Source organism: Melozone crissalis, unplaced genomic scaffold (genome assembly GCF_028551555.1).
Source record: "Melozone crissalis strain CALT ecotype California unplaced genomic scaffold, PUWL_Pcris_2 ptg000016l_1, whole genome shotgun sequence".
Taxonomy (NCBI): Eukaryota; Metazoa; Chordata; class Aves; order Passeriformes; family Passerellidae; genus Melozone; species Melozone crissalis.
The window spans coordinates 48,922,512-48,943,775 of NW_026535794.1; the positions used below are offsets into that span (position 1 = coordinate 48,922,512).

At 40.3% G+C, this 21,264-nt stretch overlaps 1 protein-coding gene across 2 annotated transcripts in view; it reads right to left on the reverse strand.

The window, feature by feature from the left end:
* Positions 1-615: 615 nt before the first annotated feature.
* Positions 616-21,264, reverse strand: part of STAC (SH3 and cysteine rich domain) — a 71,056-nt gene continuing 50,407 nt past the window's right edge. For both annotated transcript variants that reach the window (XM_054274132.1, XM_054274131.1), the window contains 6 exons: positions 19,100-19,181; positions 14,874-14,938; positions 13,867-13,955; positions 10,240-10,291; positions 9,977-10,114; positions 616-1,935 (listed from right to left, as the gene is read on the reverse strand). In XM_054274132.1, the coding sequence (XP_054130107.1) occupies positions 1,837-1,935; positions 9,977-10,114; positions 10,240-10,291; positions 13,867-13,955; positions 14,874-14,938; positions 19,100-19,181 (525 nt within the window). In that variant the 3' untranslated portion in view covers positions 616-1,836. The remainder of the gene's footprint in view (positions 1,936-9,976; positions 10,115-10,239; positions 10,292-13,866; positions 13,956-14,873; positions 14,939-19,099; positions 19,182-21,264) is intronic.

Sequence of the window (21,264 nt, forward strand, 5' to 3'; positions counted from 1 at the left end):
CAATTTCCTCTGCAATAAAGGGTGCATAACAGCAGCAAAATATGTCTCTAAGAGACTGAAGACCAATCTGCACTGAGAACTTCTGGTCAAGTGTAGCGTTCACCTGGATTTTATAAGGCTTTGAGCAAATTCAGCAATTCAAATAGGGCAACTCAGCTACTGAGACCTGGGCTATGCAACACAGCTTCAACCTGACTCAACACATGGGAACAGGATCAGCAGCTGCTGTTTTTAGAAAGAGCATCAACGTTGCAAAGGCCTATACTAGCCTGGCATGCAGCAGCAGGATTTAGGACACCAATTTGTGGTTAGTCACAGAAAAGACAGGCATTTAGTTTCAAGCTAGTCCAAGACAGCATGAATTCAGCAGGGAGCTTTAGGATAGGGCTTAATCTCTACGTCACAATGCATGCTAAGCTGTTTAAGTGTATTTGGTGCAATTACATCCAATTGAATACTTGGAAATTAGGTTTCCTGTCTTCAAATATCATAGGCCCCTGCTTTACAACAGAATTGGCACTGACTGACTTGTGTAATTTAGTCAAGGTCCCACAGACTGCTCCCTGAAAGGTTCCTGTGCCCAGAACACATTTGACGATGGAGGCTTATATGGACAAAACAGGGATGTCTGCACAGTCTCACCAGCATGGAAAAGACTCAAGGGATGATCACGGTGGTTTACACCAAGGAAAAATTTATGTTGGTGTATTTACTGCTGAATCTGCAAAACTTCTATTTAGCAAATGGAGAAGAGAGCGTTGGTGTGTGAGCACACCACCAAGACACTCAGTGCCTTTCTGTCACAAGTTCTGCATTTTGATAATTACAGACTTCAGTCCTGTGTGCAGCCTGTCTTTTCCTAACATTTTCAGCCTTCCAGTGGGTTATATAACTGTTTTATTTTTTTATAAATAGGATTAATATATAAAATGTTTTAAGTGCAATAAACACAGAAAAATATAAAATGTTTCAAGCCTGTGGCTGTCTCCCAGCGTTTTACCCATTTTCTGTATCACCAGATCAGGGTGAAGGAAACACAGAGCGATGCTTCCAAGCAGGCTTGTGAATCCAAGGCCCAGCTATTTTTGTGACCTATGAGAGCAGCCAACACACACCCAACATACGCTGAGAGCTTTTGTTCATATACAGAGAAAACAAAGGACACACAAATTCGCTACTCTTTCCTATGGGAAGATTGCACAGAAAGAGAAAGTTGCCAGCTTCCAGGGCACAGTGCATTTCTCGAACTGACATTCACACGGTGTCTCCAAACTGATTTGTTGTGAGACTAAACACCAGGACTAAACGCTGAAACTCGGGTGGTGTTGGGGACAAATCTGTAGAACCACAGCCACACTCTACTACAAGCATTGGACTGTAGTACGAGGACAGTTTGAACGGTATTTTTCCCCCATCCCCCAAAATACACACTTCAAACAAGAAAGCAGTCCAACAGTTTCCTAAGACACAAGAACAGGACGCTAGTTTAGTCCTTCAGAACAAGCTGTCTGTCTCCGTCAGGGTTGTAGCAGCCATCCTGCACCAGAAATCAGCCCAGGCTTTGTTCTTCTCCCTCCCTTACCTTATTCCTGTTACAATCCAAGGGCCTCTTATTTCCCTGGTGGTTTCTGACTACATTTTCTTTCAAACATTCAACTTTTCATAATTTTTGTGTTGCTGTGGCAGTCTAAATGTCTTTTTCTTCATGTTGTTGCAGTTTTCTCACAATTTCCCTGAACATCTGCAAGACAGCCCATCTGGGTTGACACAGTGTGAGATGAGGCAGACAGGCATTGCCAACAAAGGGCTCCCACTGCAGGGAGTGGGCTGTTGGAATCAGATGTTTTCCAAGACATCTATGGGGACAAAGCCTTTCTTCTTCCCGCTGTATACCTTGATAAAGCCATCGTGTTCCTTTTCGGAAGTCACACAAATCTGAATACAAAAAAGGTATCAAAATGTTAAACTCTTTGCCATGATCAAAGAGACAAATTATTCCAGGGTATATATCAGGCAGGCTAGACATCCTGCTAGTTATGTCTATAAGTAGAACAATCCCTGTTGGACTCTCACTGCTTTGATAAGAATCTCAGACTCACATATTTAGAGACTTACCTTTCCCCTATCTCCCTGAAGTGCCACATAAGCATGAGAGATATCAAAATTGTTAAGGACTTTGTGGTGGATAAAAGATTTTGAAACTCGAATGTTGACTTCAGCCTACTGTAATGATCATGCTGGAGTTGTCTGTGTATGAGAAAAATGGGTATTTCAGATCATGAGCTATCTGACTCCCTCAGCACCTAATGGTGAAAAGTAATCAGGGGTCCTGGTAGCAGCTGACCTGAATGCAAGCATATTCTCTTTTGCATGTTAAAGGAGCCTCAGTACTTCTGAGACAAGCAGTGGATTATGACATTTACTCAACCCTCCCACCTGCCTGTTTTGGATTCCAAAATGTGTGACCCAAATCCAGCTCTTTGACAGTGTTTCCACAGCACCTGCTCCACAGGGAAACAGTCATGAAACCATGTTGTCTTTTTAACAGCACAAATATTACACTCTGGTAAAGACTTTAATTTCCTCCTGACCTCTCTCTTCTCAGGCATTTCCACTTTAAGGCCCTTCTTGAAACATCTGGTAATGGCTGAACCATTTGAAAGCCTAGTGGCACAGGCACATTAGACTGGGCACAGCACCACACCAAATAAAGACTTGTTTTCAAATTTCTGTGCCAAAGAACTATATATTTCCTACTAGTCAAACAAGATTAAAATATAGCCGGAAAACTGACAGTCCTATTGAGACCACTCCGTACACTGATTTCTCATGATGTCAGTGCCAGCCCTCTATCTGGACTAACACTCATCTCTGTCTGATAAGTATTTACAATGTTTATTTACAATAATTCACAGGATATGAAACGAACAAAAATAGCTCTAATGTATTCCTGGATAAATCCATTTCAGCATTACTATTATGGGTGACACCTAAATACCATGTCTGAATTCTAGGCCAGCTTGTCCTGTTGCTGCATAAAATTTACTAGCAGCACTGATGCTGCCAGAAGGAAATGAAAAGTTATAAGAAGGTGGTGAAGCTGCTTCACATTTACCACTTCTAGTATTTGGAAATAGGTAGGTGGATCTCTGTACCTGCAGACAAAGTTTTGGAAAGAAAATGGACTCATTAATTTTCTTACTTATCCTGCCTACTCAACACTAATGGAATTGGATCCCTGGGGCAGAATGACTGAGCACACCAACGGAGCTGACATGCAATTAGAAAGAATAATGTATTGTTGTTTGGGCTAAATCATATGGAAAGCGTGGGAGAGGTCTAGAATTGATGCTGTCTAGTTTAGGTTCTGTTGCAAAACAGCCAAGCTCATTTATGTCATGAATTCCCAGCACAGCATCTGCTTCCTCTGCAGTCACATCACCATTCAAAACAGAGAGTGCAAAGCACATGGACAGTGAAAGGTGTTTCTGACTACTGCTTTCTGTTGGTCTCTGTCTCTAAGAAAGAAATGATGAGAGAAAAAGCCTGCAACGAAGCACAAGACTAAGGGTGGTTAAGTATGGAAGACTATCCAAGTGTGGGAAGGAGCATCAGTTGCAAAGTTCCCCTTTGCAGTTGATCCCCACTTCCATGAGTCTTTGCACCTTCTCCATAACTAAAGCTGGGTGGTTAAAAGGAGTGATTCACTACATCATTGCGTTTTTCTCCTAACTGAAGATGTCTGCAAGACTTCTAGCTTTTTGATAGGATCCCCAAAATTATCACATCTCCAGCAGGTCTACATTGCTCACTAAACCTGGGGCATTTTTTTGCTGAACCTCTCTGGTGCTGTGCAGAACATATTGCAAGAACAGAGTGGTTTCCCCTGTTGTCTTGTATTGTCAGCAGAATGATTTGTAGAGAAAAGAAAAATACTGCGTTTTCTGAACACTTTTTCTTTGTTTTTGGAGAGAAAAATATGGCAGATTTCTTCTATTTTCAGTGGAATGAGGTATTATTTTTTTTTGTTTTTGCTCATTTGAGTGCTCCTTAATATCAATGCGTCCTCTGCTACAGTGGTAACTTCAGATTTTCACGGGGCATGAGGTGTACAATGCCTTTATGTGAGAACTCTCATTCCACATACCAATACACTGATCTGAATTTTCCCAAATTCCAGCTGAAATTCTCTCATGCTAAGACACTAAGCCTTGCATGTGCCAGACCCCAGATGGCAGAGTTTTTTCTCACTACTTTCCAAGGAAGGTTAGAGTTCAGGGGCAGAATAAGTTTGGCCACAAAATGTCACACTTTCATAATCCTGTGCCACTCAGGAGGTCTCCTGGGTCTGTGACAGCTGCTGGAACTTTGCAAAGCCCTGGAGCTGCTCCAAATTCTGCACTTTTCAGAGAAGACTGAATAAAATACCATCTCTGGCCACTTTAGCTCTCATCCCCTTTTATGTATGCTGCCACAGATTCCACTCACAAGTTGTATCCTGGAGATTTGGCTCTTGCTTTTCTTACATAGGTGTAAATTCAGAGTAATCCCGATGAGGACATGGTAGCATCCAGAGTTTTGGATTTCACCTGATGGACCAGCTGTTGTTGAGGATTGGCCTTGATGAGAGATGGCAAAGATGATGGTTGTGAAGGAATGAGGTGCCACAGGTACCAACAAGTGGTTATGGTTTTCTGAATTAAGTTGGAAGCTGCTTCAGATGGCACTACTCAGGCTGGCATGTTTTGGGTGACAAGCTGCTGGCCTGACTACAAAAGTGAGCCACAGAAACCACTCTTCAGTGAATTTGGTTGGAACACAAAGGGGGACGGTTGGGATTTTCCCCCTGTACTCTGGCTCAAGAGATTAGTGGTGGAGTAAGCCACAGGGCAAGAAACCGCATCTCAGGCTGTTTCTCACTCAAAAAGTTATCTTCAGAATTATCTGAAAGTGGGATCCATTATTATAAAGTTACTTCCCCATTCTTTCATCTCATTAGCTTTAAAAAGTTTGTAAAAAAACCCCAAACATTCAGATTGTGACTGTTGTCTGAACTTGTCAACAGCTGCCCTGAGAATTCTTTATCTGTCAGTCAGCCCTGAGCAGGTGAGGGAGATGAGCAATTAGGAAACTGTCCTTTGACTGCATGGGCATTCCTGTTCTAAATCCTGTGCTTTGAATTTGGGTTTAAATGGCCAGTTCTCTTTGGGAGTAATTTTGAAATTGCTGTACCTTTTAGCAGCTCTTCTTTCTTCCACATAATTAACCCATGTGACAGCCACAGACCGGTTCTGATGAAGTAGGACTTTGGTTATGAGGGCAGTACAGTTTCAAGATCTATCTTGGAGCCCATAGAGAGTGCCAGGTCAAGAGGTCTGCAAGTTCAAGCCTTCTGTTTGCAAGAGTGACAGCACAGGGACACTGTGAGCTTCTGTATCTGCTGCTGCCAGGGCACCAAGGTCCTTGCCTGTGTGAGCCTTGGGATGGAAATGCTGAGCAGTTCACTTTCCATACCCATAGAGTCATAGTGCAAATGATGATGAAGGGTTTTATATCAGTTGTTTCACTAACTTTTGGACCGAGAACACGGTCTTGTTTTACCCATGTCACCTAAGGTTTTTAAAGAAGACCTGGACTAGACTGGATGATCTGTGCCCTTGTTTTGGACTCTTGCAAACCTTTTGTGCCACTCAGCATCCCTGAATGAATGGGGACACCCATCCCTTCTCATTGACTGATGTCCATGAAAATCAGAGAGAGCTGGAAAATGACCCTGCTCCCTTCCAGCGTAGCTGTGAGGTGCAGCACTTAGAGATGGGGAGCACACGAAGAGCTGCAACATTGCTTTCAGTGATGAGTTTGCCTTTTAAGTGTTCTAATTTGAATGCATAAGTCACTGTGATGAAACTGATTTTCAAAGGCAGCTGAGTCATGCTCTTAGAAGCTCAGCTTCTTATACAGCATCACAAAAATATGGGGAGATAAGTAACTCCTAGCAAATGAAGTGAAAAGCCAGGTAGGAACAAAGCATCCAGGCTAATCAGAAGACCTGAGAGAGGTGGATTTCCTGAGTTTGTAGACCTGATCTCCAATCCTGCCTTGTTATGCCCAGCCTTGTGGATATGAGACATTTGTAAAACACCCATCACAAAAAGTTGCACTGACTTCTATGTATATTCAAAGTGCACTCTGGATGAGGTAAAGAGCTTCTGATTCCCAGTTTCTTACAAATGTCATGATTTGGGGTAATTTCTGTTGTCCAAGATCACTTCCACAATTTAAAATCAATTGTGTTATTTAAATACAAAAAGCCCAGCTCTAAACTAATTTGTGTTAGTGTGACTGTTAGGTGTCAGAGACAGCCAGGAAAAGGTGTGAGTAGGATCTTTTTCAAACTAAAATCAGACATTCAAACAGCGGATTATTTTGAATTCTTTAAAAATAAGGATGATTAAATACCTTAAAGGCATTTTAAGAGATACTTTTCCAAATATTGATGATATATTAGATATTGTGATTTTTTTTTCTTTTGTGAACATAGGTCAAATCAGAGCCTGTTGTCATGCAAAGAAGTATTTTTATAATGTTTGGTAATGAATTTGGGTAGTCTAGGGCAGAAGTTACAGGCTGGGGAAAATATATATATACAAGTGATGATACAATCAGAGTTGGAAATTATGCAGTTCATATTGTTTGTGAGAACAGCTTGAAAGTGTGGAAATCCACTGAAATTGGTCAGATTTGGTTTCCTTATTGATAATCTTGATTTACTGATGTCAGGAGCTATGCCTGCCTACATCCTACAGATCCCTGATCGAGCCTGGTGGTGCCCAGTCATTTTCTGAACTGGTTTGAAACTTAAAAATCAGCCAGCGAACCTTAAATTCCAAGATGCTGGCATCTCTGAAGCAGTACACTTTTTATCCTCCAGCCTGGGTTTCGTATTGTGTAGTGAAATTTTCAAGAGATCCTTTGTGAAGATTAGCTTGTGCATACTGCTCAAGGTGGGTGAACAAACTGTGGTTATTCTTCAGCCCTCTCCCTGAATATTGGCTTTGCCAGAAAGGGTGCATGAAGCTGAAACTTCAAATGTTATTTCCATGGCATGAAACCAAATGATTGAAGAAAAAGTATCACTCACTGTGCCTCAGACTTTGAAAGTATCTCTGCTTGTATCTTAAAGTGACTTTTTCTAGGATAGCCATGTAGGTTTGTTGATATGAATTTATTGCCTTTTGCCTTACAAGAGTAGACTCTTTACCCAGAAAAATTCATATATGGCATGAGAGGACAGAGACCTGAAGAATAAACCATGGGAGGTATCAAGCAATATAAAGAAAATTCATATTATTCTCACTGGATCAGTTTTTCTGTTAGTGCGTCATCCTTGCTTTCATTGTCAGAATGGTTCTGTGCTCTTTTTAGACCACATGGAAAGGGACTCAGTGAAGTAACTTTGCCATCCTAGAGTCACAGGGATTTATTAGACCAGTTAATGAGTTTTTCTAGCTAAAGTGAGACTTGACAGGAATAAGTAGTGATGAATAATCTCCCCTGCATGCTAATCTGGAAGAAGTCAGTGCTTTGCACATAGTACACGTATTGCATTCACAGCAGTCTGAACACTGTGCCTGGAGACAGGTAACATGGCTGATGACATTCCACAGAAATTCCCAACAGACCAAAAGACAAACAAAAAAAATTGTGCCTAAGTTTTCCCAGAAGTCCCATTCAGATAACTTTGTTTTTGCCATGCCTTCCCCTATTGCACCTCTCTCTCTGCTTCATGTGTAAAACAGTGGAGAAATAAAGGCCAGAAAATAAGAGAAATGGCTGAAGAAAGAAGAAAGGAAACTTGACTTTGGAAATATAAAATACATTTTTAAAGTAAAAAATTCTCAATAACAATTAATTTTTTTTTACAATAAGAGTTTTTCCACAGTGAAGGCAGAGTTGTTTTTTATAAAAAAATATAAAAAATTGTGCCCAGTGTGGAGGGTAGCAGGAAGCAGATAAGTGTCCATGGCCTCACTGGTGCTGTCCCACTTGGAAATTACTCAAAATGACCTTCAAGCTACTTAGATGATCCCCTTTTGCATAATTCGTGTGAGAGAGGAGCAGGATCTGTTTGCTATGCTCCTTTCCTCTCATGTCTCTGCATTCATGTGTTTGTGCAGTCTGGTCTCTGCCCCCTGTTTCACAACAAATATTTATTTATTTCTTCCTCTGAAGCCTCTCCCACATGGAGCAAGCAGCAGACAGCATTGATATTCAGCCTCAGCATTTGTGTGGGCTTGAGATAGAGCTGAAAAAGTTTTTTAAGGAAAGGAGGCAGTAGGGGTACAGGATCTATTCATCCCTTTCTTTACCTCCTGCCTTGCCAGAGAGGATGAGGCACCCTGACTCTGAGATCCCTTTGTGATGCCATTATGAAATAGGGACAACAGGATGGTCCTTGTGTTTAGATGAAGCTGCCAGAGCTGCCCACTTGGAAACTGAGGTTTTGTGAGAACTGAGGGAAGCAACTGGGCTCTCACTGCTTGCAGCAGCAGCCACGCTGACAGAGATGATCTGGGACACCCACTAATGAGAAGTGACACACGTCTTGACCATTCCCTCATGCTGGCATGCCATGTTCCAACACTACCATTTCCTACCTTTGCCCTTGTGTATTGCTTATTTTAGAACATAAAGCCTCCAAAAGCTCTTGTTCTGCTCTGGTAATATTTCTTTTTTTCTGTGTGTACAGAGAGAAAAAATTTATAAGAGATGTTGGGTAAAAAGAATGTAAGAACTTTCTTTCTGGAAACTACAGAGCTGCCCAATGTACTATGTGTACAGGGGCAGCTAAAATACATTCTGGGCACTGTATTTCTGTGCCTTCCTTTGAAAGTTGTGTGCACCCAAGGATTGTTTGCACTTTTATGTTTTGCTATGCCCACAAATCAGCAGCAGCCAAGCTGTAAGTTAATCTTATCCACCAGTGAAGCATTAAAGAAGTTCTGTATGGAAAAATCTACAGCCCTCAAGTCCACACTGGTTCTGACTTCTTCTCTGCTTTATTAAAATCAGTGGCTGTTCAGGTTTTAAGGCAAACCATTTCTGGTGATGTGACACAGTTGCCACAGGAAAGCACTTTGCAAGGTGCAGTGAGAAAATCCACCTTTCTATTGCATCCAGATTTCAGAGAACTCAAGCTGTGTGTATGTCATCGTAATTAGATGAGCATATGCCACAAACCTGTCCCTTAATGCAGGTTTTGGGTCATGGCTTATGCCTAGTGAACCTATCTAAAGGACACAAAATAGAAGGAGCTGCTGAAAATACACCTGGGTGAATGGACCCTGCAAGTCCTCACCAAATGTAGTACTTAAGCTCACAGGAGCACTTAAAGCTTAAAATAAATTACAGCCTGTAGAAAGGGTATTTAAGTGGTGACAGACACAAAAAAAGGATTAAATACACCTTGCAACTGGAGAACAAGTGTCACATTTAGGATTTACAGCTTTGTGTCATGCTCTCTTAACTCTCTTCCTGTTGAAGCAAAGACAATGGGCTGTGTTTAGATCTTTAGGTAAGTTAGCATCTGGAGAGGGAGGCATTATCTTTTATTAGATTAGCTCTAATAGTGGGGAGAAAACCAGATCATTTTTCTGGCACTCAAGGTCTACTGCTAAGACTCTGTGTTCATCTCTCTGAAGTCAGTAAGAGAATGAGAAATATATAAAGTAACACTATGAATGTCTGTGAAACTGAAAAAATTCAGGCTATGTTAGGCATCAAGTATGTGTTTGCACAAGGCAAACACTGCACTTAACTGGCTACTAGACACTGTTACCATTCAAATAATAAACCTTCCAGAATTGCAGTAAAAACATCTGCCTGTCCTCATGTTGCATAATTTTCCCTTCAGTCCTTGGTAAGACTGCTGGATGCTCTAGTGAGTCCAGTGAGCGTCCAGCACAGAGGATCTTACCTGGTTCTCTTTCAGAGTTATCTGTCCCTGTTCCTTGCAGCCAATGAATGTCCTGATACACCTGTAAATCTTCTCATTTTGTTGCACTCTCTGAACAAAGTTAGCAGGAAAATATCCAGTTCTGTCATCAATTCTCCCCTATGAAGGAAGCATATTGATAGAAGAAGATTGTTAACAGTAGAAGCTTTAATACAATTTCAGTATTGAAAACAATATATTTTTCATTTTGGAAAGAAAACAGACATAAAGTGATTATCACATACCTTCCACCAGTCTTCATTAGAGTCTTCCAGAAGTGTGATCATATCTCCTGGCCTGTGATTAGAAGAGGAATAGGATGTAAGATGACTTACATAATTGTCATATTGAATCAGCTTTCACAATTTCCTTCTAATAGGAAGGTGGTCCTCACATGGTTATTTTGTTTGAGTGTTCACTGAAGGTAGACCCAATAAGGTGGCAAGGTTTTCTTCAGTCACACATATTAATGTAGAAAGGCAGTCTCTGTATCTTGGGGCTAGATCTTTATTTTGAGACATCTATGAACTGGAAGTTTTGCTTCCTGTTTTTTAAGGAACTGTTTAAAATACAGAACCTCTTTATTAAACACATTATTGCTTTATTTTAAGACATTTCACACTGTTGGGACACACTACTTCATCATCTGTGTTTTCAAGCTGTGATTGCAGAAGGAAGGCGACAGGAAAATAGTTCTATTTTACTGACAAAGGCAATTAGTCAGCAGGGATATAATTCTGCCCAAGAATGTCTTTTTGATTTGAATGGGACATATTTACCTTTCTAATGTGTGGTGCTGAGTTGTAATTGCTAAGTATCAGCATCCAGCTGACTAGTTCCAAAGCAGAGCTAGGAGAATAATTTGGCTGGAAACACTAATAGCAAAATTTGCTAAGCTGATTTTGTGCAGGTAGTTGAACAGTTATTTGACATTTCCCCCCCTACTGGTGGCACTTCATCAACATTCCTACATACTTATAATGGTGGTATGTTGTAGAAATTAAGTGGGAGACCATTTCCAAAGGGATTAACTCCAGAAAGCTCTGTTTGCTGGATAAGAGACATTTTGTGATCCTAATAAAATTAATTGTTGACCTCTAATTATTCAACCTTCCCTGTTAGGCTCAGTGTATTGTTGAGGTATCAGCACAAGAGCCTGTAAACACATCTGGAGCATCTGTTATGGTGGATAACAGGTCCAATTCAACAGGCTTTTTCAGAGCATGCATAGAAAATGTGGATCTGTCCAGTATGCAGCTGGAGGTGTGGTCAGTGGTGGGCATCCTTGGTCCACTTTCCAAGTGGTTATCATTGCTGCTGACAACTGGAGAAACAGGCATTTAGTCTTCTAACTGTGCAATCTGAAACAGGATTTTTTTCAAGCCCTCCTCAAGAACCTGCTTCAATGTGTTTGGAATAATAAAATGTTACTGAGGTGAGGAAGGAAGCTAGAGAAAATGGACAATTTGGTATCCCAGTGGAAAAAGATTTTTTTTTCAATGGGAAAGAATATATGAATCCTTTACTACAGTTAATATTTAGTATAAACACTCAAATAGGTAACAGCCATTGGAGCTGTTACACTTAAAGGAAAAACACTTTCAACAAGAAGGATTTAGGGATCCTTGTCCAACCCATACTCTTCAGCCTGGTTGTCAGAAAATAACCCAGAAAATATAAATTTATTTGGCTGTCAGAGAAAGATGGCAACTGAACCTAAAGTCTCTCCTCGTCACTTGCCTGAGCACAGAGAATTTTAGGTTGAAAGCATGTTGATTTTGTTGATTTTCTTTTTCCTAGAAGAGAGCTAATATAAATGTCTTTAATCTCCAAAAAGGACTCAAAATAGAAATCCCATCTGGACCTGTTATTCTTGCACCCTAGATTTAGGCTGCTAATCTCTGATAGGAGGTAACCCACTTGGTTCTTACTACTAGTTGAAATCAGTCAGATCTCATTTTTTCTTCTGTAAATCACAGCTTTGGATAAGTCGTCTGCTCTACCTCAGTGATACAGGTTTCAGGAGGTGACAAGGTGGCAAGTCCCTACAGGGACTCCTGTAGGTCCCTTCCAACTATTCTATTCTATTCTATTCTATTCTATTCTATTCTATTCTATTCTATTCTATTCTACTCTATTCTCTGCAGTGTCTGAAACATGGTGTTGCTTGTCTTCAGGATTCTCTCTGGTAATGTAAGGCCATCTCTTAGAACAAGTGTAGTACTCCAATGTCCTACTTTAATTATGCCAGAGCACTGGAAAATCCAACTGACTGCTCCTGCTGTTAGGGAAGAAATCCAGGCTGTGGTAAATTCAAATTTCAGCTGAAATCAGGGCTACACATCTTCACTGCAGTAATCTGCCACTCACTGTATCCTCTCAGAGATGAGCTGGGAACTCCAGAAATCTGCCCTAACTCTTCCTTTCAGCTCAGGTCCTTCCCCTGCTACTTGCCTTTGGTATGATGGAGCTGATCAATGCCTGGCTGCTTCCCAACTTGGGTTCCCAGGACACTGCTTGACAACATTTCTCTACTGAACCCACCTCTAGCTAAATGGGAATTCATGCAACAGAGTTGGATCCTGCCTGGCTCTGCAGTAACAAAGCAACATTACCAGCTATTGGACATCCCTTATGGAACAATGTTAACACAAATATTACTGAATTTGTGACCAAGGGACAAACAGCACTGCTGTGATCGAGTACCACTAGTCTAAATCCTAGCTGGTATCCCTGGAAAGAGCCTGGTGTTCCCCGAAAGAGAACGTTTCAGACCACAGGCTGCTTTTTCTCCTAAAATGTGGAAGAGGAGGATTTTGAAGGTTGATGTGTTTTCTGGATTTCTGTGTCTGGATGAGGATGGTAGTCCAGTGCAGGCTTGTCTGAGAGATTTTCTATGTCATGGAAGAAATGCACAAGATGGAATACATTCCTAAAGAGCAGGATGCAAAGTGGAATCTTTCAAGCAGAATAGCTGGCAAGTTGCACTAAAGGTTGCCATGTCCTGTGGTTATTTCCTGAAGAGACATTCCTAAATTAATGATCAGGAAATGCTATTAAAGCAGAATGATAGGAAAACTTGTAATTTCTGCATTACATCCCCCCCCCACTTTTAGTTCCAGAGCAATGAGAAGGCACAGCTGGGAACAGGAAGAAGGCTTTCAGTGTTGGAGATGCTGAGGAGAGGGACATTTCTCTATCAATTCCCTAAATTCTGTGGCACATGCATGATTATTTTGATATAGGGATGCCTTGAAGACAGGTGACATGTTTCAAAGTAAGAACTCCAGCAAGACCATGCAAAATGTGAGCAGCATGAACAAAATAATTTCAGTGAAAGAAAAGCTGTCCTTTTGCTTCACTGGGCTTGGATTGGACCTTTTAATGCAAGCAACTGATGCAGAACTGAGGAAGTAAGTGCTAAAAATAGCAATTAACAAGGTTATTTTGCAAAATTCTCACTGAAAACTCTGCCATCCAGCAGCTGGACACCATTCTCTTTTTTCAGACACAACTGAATAAGAGGGAGGATCAAAGAGGACTGGTAAAGTTTATAGTATTAACATAAGAAGGGGTGGAGAATTCCTAGCTGAAAACTTCTGATTGAAAAACAAAGCAGCTGAGAACATTTTCTAGCTGAAAGGCATCTTGCTCCTAAAGTGATACAAGTGTTTTTGAAACTTTTAATCTATTGTATCCTTGCTAAAGGAATTGGTCATCTGCTCATTTTAACTGTAAGAACATCTTTGTATCTTGATGGCTTCATCTATAAAAGTGTATATTAAAAATGTCAGAAGAAAACCTCCTTTCCCTAAAGTCATATATGACCATTACTGCAAATGTGTAAAATCAACTAATATTTTGGAGTTTACCTCATCTCCAAGTCTTCATTTTCTTGTGGTACAAATTTGTACAAGGCAACATAGGTGTTCATTTGTAACGTGCTTTTATAAAATGGTCCCTTTAAAAAAAAAAAAAAGAGAAAGAGAAAATTTAAATATCTGCTCTGTAAAAGAATTTGGTTCACTTTGTTACAGACAGAGGAACCAGAACCTGATCTTACAATAAATTATCCAGAATCATCTCTCTGCTCTCACAGCTTGGAGGTCTATGGCCCAGGTACATTGCAAGCCATTAATGCAGTAACTACCTTAATTTAGAAAGAAGATTATTTGAACTTGAAGATCAAATTCCAGGCTTCCAAAGAACGCAAGCAGAAATTTGCACTGGCTGCTCTTTGGGACAAGATCTCAAAAATGAGTGTGTATTTTTTCTCTCAGTAGTACATATGGTAGCTCTTACAAGCCCAGTAGTGTAGTATTGGCATTATGTAAGGTGTCTAGTCTACAGTTCTCATTATGGATGGAGCTAGAATTGTACAGTGCACAGGCCCAAATTCAGAGCAGGAAAATAACTTTTTAAAGTGAATTTAATATGTGAAAGCTTTTTGCATTGGGTTTTCAACAGAGAAGACTGGCTTCTCTCTCTTCTCACTTTTTCCACTGTTAATCTGGGGGAAAAGCAAGAAAAAAAGGCAGCTAAAGCAAACACTAAATAATTTTCAAAATCAAATCTGTGATTTTTACATGATGGGAGTTCTATTGTAATTACATGGCCTGCACACTGGATCTTTTGCAATTCCAAATCAATTTGCAATAAGCAGAAAAACATAAGGTGATTACAAAGGATAAACCAAACAGCCATCCAGTAACATGTATTGCTTCCAGCTGTGGCCAGTGGCCCAGAAATGGTGTAAGAACATGACTGTCAGATATCAGTGACCTATCAGACCTAGTCAAGGTCCTCAGACAGCCATAAAAACAAATGTTTTACATGACTTCCCATTACCATTGCATCAGCACAAAATTTATGCTCATACCGGGGAATGTATACTTTTTGGTTCTTCTCCAAAGTGTTCTGTGCCATTTTCAGAGTATGTAAACACTGAAATAAAGAAAACACATGACATTTTAGGAGTAGTTTAAGACCCTTCACCTGAACAGGATCACCTGGACTTGTTAATCTCTTCCCTTTCTCCCTTATTTTCTTTGAGTCCTTGTGGTCTCCTCTGAGCCCTTCTACACTCCCAACAAAACCTCAGATGTCATTGGCAAATGACACAATCTCTGTCCTGCAGAATTTACAAGTGTAACAAACAAACCATTTTGATCAGATGAATGCACACAAGTACAGCACTACGAACAGAACCCAGGTACTGTAAATGCATTACTATTTAAAGCCCAGCAGGCTTTTTCTCACGTTCAGTACTGGATTGTCATGTGTAGGATAAGCAGTATTACCATTTTAAAGCACCTGCAAAAGCTGATGATCATATATGAGAAATACTGAGAAAGTTTGTACACAAAACCTCTTCCTTCCCCTCTTTGATCTCTAACTCCGAGCGTTTGATAGCCTTCTTTGGCCCCTCTCTCCACTAGTCCATGGAGTACACTGGATACACTACTTCTCTCTCTGAATTTACAGGAGGTAACTGAATTGTTTTCAAATCAGGGTAGGTAAACTCAGACACAGGCCTGTAGATGTAAAAACTTGCTTTTAAGTCACTAAATCAGAAATTCATAGAATAAGACAACAGTCACAGCACCTAATATACTTGATAAGTAATCAGTTACCCTCCATTGCAATTAATTCATGAGCTGACTGGTACTCGTCCTCAGTTATCTCCCTAGAAAAAACACAGTGTCTTTATCCTTTTGACTGAATTCCCCCTTCACATTTTAAGAATTGCCCTTGTGTTTCTTGCTTCTTGATAAAGTCTGAATATGATTTTTTTAATAGCTGGAATCTTTGAGCAGTTAGAACCATCAATGTGTTCTGTTGCCATTTACTTCTGTAAGTGTTTTGAGGAGAAGCTGGACTTTATAGCCTCTAAATTTGGCAATCTCCAAAGTGGTAGTATCAGGTCACTTGGGGGTATTTTCTTTTTGTTTCTCTGGCATACAGTTACATGTATTTAGGGGAAAAAAGGACCAGAGAACACCAATCCTCTGAATTTTTCTCCTGTTTTTTCACTTGCTTGTCCTTTACTTCATTTACACATATTTCTTGGACTAGTCTACATGGTAGGTGACAACCTACCAGAGTCTGTGGAGAAGCTTTATGAAGGAAATAGTAAGGTTCTTTGATAGTAGAGAGTTGTACTTGGATATTGAAAAACATGACAGTGCTCTTGTAACAGATAAAAGACAAGTGAAACGGCAGCCACAACATGCATGAGAAAGATTTGGTACAAAGTGACAGGCATTCATGAGCACACACATCTTCTCTGACAAAATGTAAGGCAATGTTGTAGTCATGAAGTTCAATCTGTGAATGTGAAGGGAGCATGTGAGCTGATACCTGCCACGCTTAAGGTGAAAATGTCAACACAAGTTGTGTCTGGCTGTCCTGACCGCAGTGGACCTGAGGCCCCAATATGCTCCTCACCAAGTCCTGCTGCAAAGGGACTCTGACCCTGCAGACTATCATAGATATGAGAATGAAAAGCTTAGAAATAAACCTAATTTACTGCATCATTAATATAGGGGTATATACATGTCTGGCATCTGTATGAAGGGGTTTAAAGTGCTGTTATTACAGATTGGCAGGGTTTAAGTCCTACTCAAATCACTATGCTTTGCTTTTCATGTTCAGAGGAACAGGAGTTAGGAGGCAAATTGAAGATGTTCTGGTGAGAACTGAGTTGGGTAATCAGGAGCCTTTTGGACTTGCAAAAAGTCATTCACCAGAGAAACTAAAAGTATTTCAGCTTCCTGTCTGGAGCAATTTCTGTTTGGTGACAGAAAATAAAGCAAGTGACTAATGTACAGCCTCGTGAACTGTGGAGCTGACCCAGCACACAGAGAGGCGGCTGAAATGTGTCCTTGTGTTGGCTGAGAAGCGCTCTTCAAAACTGGGCTTGCAGGGAGGATATCCCATATTTGATTCAAGGGGAAAGTGCTCAAATCACTGTTGATAACAGGCTCACAGATGTCACCTGAAGTACATTTTGGCTATTGGGACAGATAGTAGGTCACAGCATGAAAGAGTCTAACTGGCTTAGAGGAGGCTGAAGGGCTGGAAATTAAGTATGCCATCTCACAGTTGTAAACTGGGAAGCTTTGCTCCATGGGATTTGTGCCAGGGCCTGAATGAAAGAGTCTCCCCTTGAAGTTGTTGTCATAGGAGTTCTACGGGGAAAATTACATGGCCATGCATGTGCTGTGTCCTTTTACCCTTCTTCAGGCTGTCTTTTCTGCTGTTTCCCTTTACCAAAGAGCATCAAATATACATTTTCCCAAATACTTATTTGTAGAACAGTATTTTAATAGGAAAAAAAATAACAACACAAACTTAACTGGAATGGACCTGAGTCATTGAGGCATTAATGTGCAATTTCTTGATAAAGAAGCAGTGGACAACTGAAGAAAAAGGAGTCATGAGTCACTTTGTAAAAACATTTTGAATGTACTTATATTTTTAATCTATGTTTAGTTTGTGGTGTCTGGATGTTAATAGGAGGCAATTGAATCTGAAAGCCATAGAGGTATGTTGTTCATATCTCCATACAACAGAAATCCATCTATTAAAAAAGGAAAAAAAGAAAGGAAAAAACCAGGGATTTTTACATTCTGAAAAAGATTTTACCATTTCCATAGCTTGTGCAAACAGTGCAGGCAGTTTATTAAAAATCTACCAAGAAGAAATTTTTGGAGTGACTGATGCATAATTTATACTCTGAGCCCCTAAAGGATGGATTGTAAAAAAGCCAGTGCTGATCAAAGGAATCGTTAATGTGCCGAGGAAGTTATTTGGAGGTTTGACACATGCTGAGTTTTTAAACTAATCTCTTTAAGTAAGTTCCTTGAATGCTTTTCTGTGCATTCAGTGAATACAGATTTCAGAGAAAAAAAGTTTCTTTGGGTTTCAGAAATGAAACTATTGACTTGCAAAAAAATAAAAAGTCATCTGAACATTCAAACAGGGTCAATTCAATCTCAAGTGGCCAGGATTAAACAATGTAGTGCAGACTGAATTCTCTATCTTTAACCAGGTCAGGTCAACTTGCACTTGCAAGACAGAAAACTTAATAAAAATTTCAGGAGAAATCAGGTAATATGGATGAGATATTCACAAAACAAGAGGAAGGAAATGACAGAACACCATGAGGAGAGGTGATAGGACCAAGAGGGGAGGAAAGGAGTAAGGAGGTGGCATAATATAGGAACAGACAGCTAAAGCTGGCCTTTCACCTACATGAATTAGTAGCAGCATGTAAGGAGCACTGGGGGTACCACAAAGAAAAAAAATTATGCTCAGTGTGGTTTGTTTTTGTTCTATACATCTTGTGAGATTCAGCAAAACAGATTTCAGGTGCTGTTAGAGAAGTTGCCATGATGGTTTGGGCCTGAGTTTGTGCTGAGCAACAACTCCTTCTGTGCATGACTTCTACTGCCATGGCTGAATTCAAGAACGTGGTCACAAACACCAACTCTTGGTGGCTGAGATTTCATTACTAAACCCTTGATGCTATGATGGTTTTCAAATCCCATCAAACCAAAGCTGCAAAAAGATTACTTTTGTACTGCAAATCAAACAAAGGAATTGGGCCGTTAATATTACTGGGTGCATACTACAGTTGTACTGAGAAGATGCAATTATAATCAAAATTCACTGTGTTGTGTATTTTACAGACACAAAGATCTTTCATGATTAGTTTTTTGTCCCAAAGAGGTTATGATATACAAAATCATGTGGAAAAATCAAACATATGGAAAAGAAAGTATTTTTTTGGTTCCACTTTGCCAATGTGGAAGTGAAGCATGTTAAGTCTACAGTCATGATCATGAAGTAAATATAGGAGACAGGGAATAGACCTGAACCTTGTCCAGTTGCACTTTTGGACACACCACATTAAGGAAGGTAGTGGCTTCCATTTCATCTGAATGGCAAAAAAGCATTCCCCAGATTTTTTGCACCAACTCACCCCCTGCTTTGGAAACCAGAACACTGCTAAAACCTGTCCATGCCATAACCTCTGCTCTGAAACAGGCTGTACATGGGCCTTTTCACCCAAGGGGGCTGTCCTGGCCTGGGGGCACTCACCACTGTTGCTGCGTTTTCTGCTTAGGTCGAGGGTGCCTGCAGAGCTATTGCCTTCCTCAGGAACTTCTACCAAGTCAGCTGTCTGCAGGGACAGAAACAGCACATGAGACAGGATAAATCAGAAAAAGGGACCAATGAAGTGAAATAAAACCACAGCAAGGACCTTTGGGAAACGCAGTACTTGAGTGGTGAGAGAGCAGAGCAGAGTCAGCCTAGCGGGATGGGAGGAAACATTGGATCTGATGATGCACAGCACATACCTACGGCACAGGGAGCAGTGGAAGCCCTGACAAAAAATTCCAGACCAAGTTTGGAGTCTGGAGCACAAAAGATTTCTGCAGTATAAAATAAAGTGAAAGTTAAGGAACAAAGGATTATGTTGAGCAATGTGCTTCTCTGAACAAAACAGAATGGGCACGAGGGGATTTGCAGATTCTGCAGGTATACCAAATAGCTATCATCCAGGGAGACTGAACACTAGTTGAAACTACTGAATTTTAATATGCCAGTCCCAAATACATTATTCAGTAAAGTAACTGTAATGTAAGGGTCATTTTAATTCTGTTAAAATGCTGTAAAAGAAAGAGCTAGAGTGCAATGAAGTGGATGAAGTCAGTCTTTAAATATCTGCCCTCACTTTCTTTTTAAACAGTCATCTGGCCAGTATGGTTAGGGAAATTGAAACCTAAGTGTTGCTTTTAGAATTACTATGATTTCTTTTCTGTACCATATTAATGTCAGTCATGATTAGGGACCCAGTGTTCCAGGGCATAGGAAAACGTGGGATGACATAATCTCAAGCCTCAGAAGTATACTCTGCATACAGATTCCTTGGTTGGGTAGTCAGCTTCTCCTTGTATAGCCCAACAGGAATTAGGAGCTGCTCCAAACAACTCTGTGCAAGTCTGACCTTAACAAAACTAGAGAGTTCAGTTGTTGAACTCTCTACATCTTTGATAACCAGAAAAAATCCAAAGATTGAACTTGAGTCAGGTGCTTTCTCTAATCTGAATAAATGTAAATTTATTCCAAATCATCTTTCCCAAGATTAACTTTTTTTCCAGCTCACAGATTTTAAGACACAAGAAGGATTTAATGTTATTGTATGACACTTTACGATTGTACTGTACACACAGTTTGCTCTATTGCTTTGCAGTCCTGTGCCTGTATCACAGGAACATTTCTGTTTTTGTTCAGGGAGCAGAATCTGACTTGTTTTATAGATTTTACATGTTGTTTTGTTCCCCTTTTACTAGTGTTGACAGCAAAGCTTTTTTTAGAAAGTGCTTTCACAATTTTCTTTCTCCTATCCAGTACTTTCCTAGCTATTTCTCCACGAAGGAAACCAATGAACAAAGGGGTTGAAACCAGATTTGTGCCACAGGTGTCTTGTGGCTATCTTGTTTCCCTTGCTATCTGAAGAATATATACTTTACTTTGCTGCTCTGTTGCTCCTTGTTTTTAGACTCAGCCTTTTGCAGCAGGTCATGTTTGTCTTGCATCTTGCCCAAATAGGCCACCCGGGGATGAGGACGTATTGCAATAGCAAAGTTTACACAGATCCAGTGCAGAGCATATCTATGGATTCTGGTTGCTGGATGGAGAAGAGAAAGACTGGCTTTGTTGAAAGACTACATCCCAGAGATTTTTCAGCTCATTGCTACAATATGTTCCTCAGTTTTCACAGATTAGCTTCATTATTGCTGATTACCAATTAATATTATTTTGTTAAGTTCTAGTGCATATGGGATGTGTAGTGACTGTCTCTTCAGTATTTACTTCATCCAAAACCTTCTGAGGCAACCTCATTTACCCTTAATGATTTTTCACTGAATGACTACGTGACAAATGGTCTAATAGAAATGATAGAGGTGCAAAGCTGCTTTTGAGAGGATCTGCTCCACAAAAAACTAACAAGAACTAGATTCACATTTGCATCACCTCAAGTGCCTTTTTGTATAAATGTGGGTTGCAGAAGCACAGTTTTGAAGCAAGCAGTAGGTAGTAAATCTGGAGCATATGGCCACTTTCTTTTATGGGAAATGCAGAATCCGGGCGGAAAAATCAATGAGTACGTCCACACAGCTCAGTCATGTTAAAAATACTTTGGCTAGTTTAGAGGAAGGTGGCTGTCTCTGCAGAGAGTAGAGGCTGTCTACATGAAC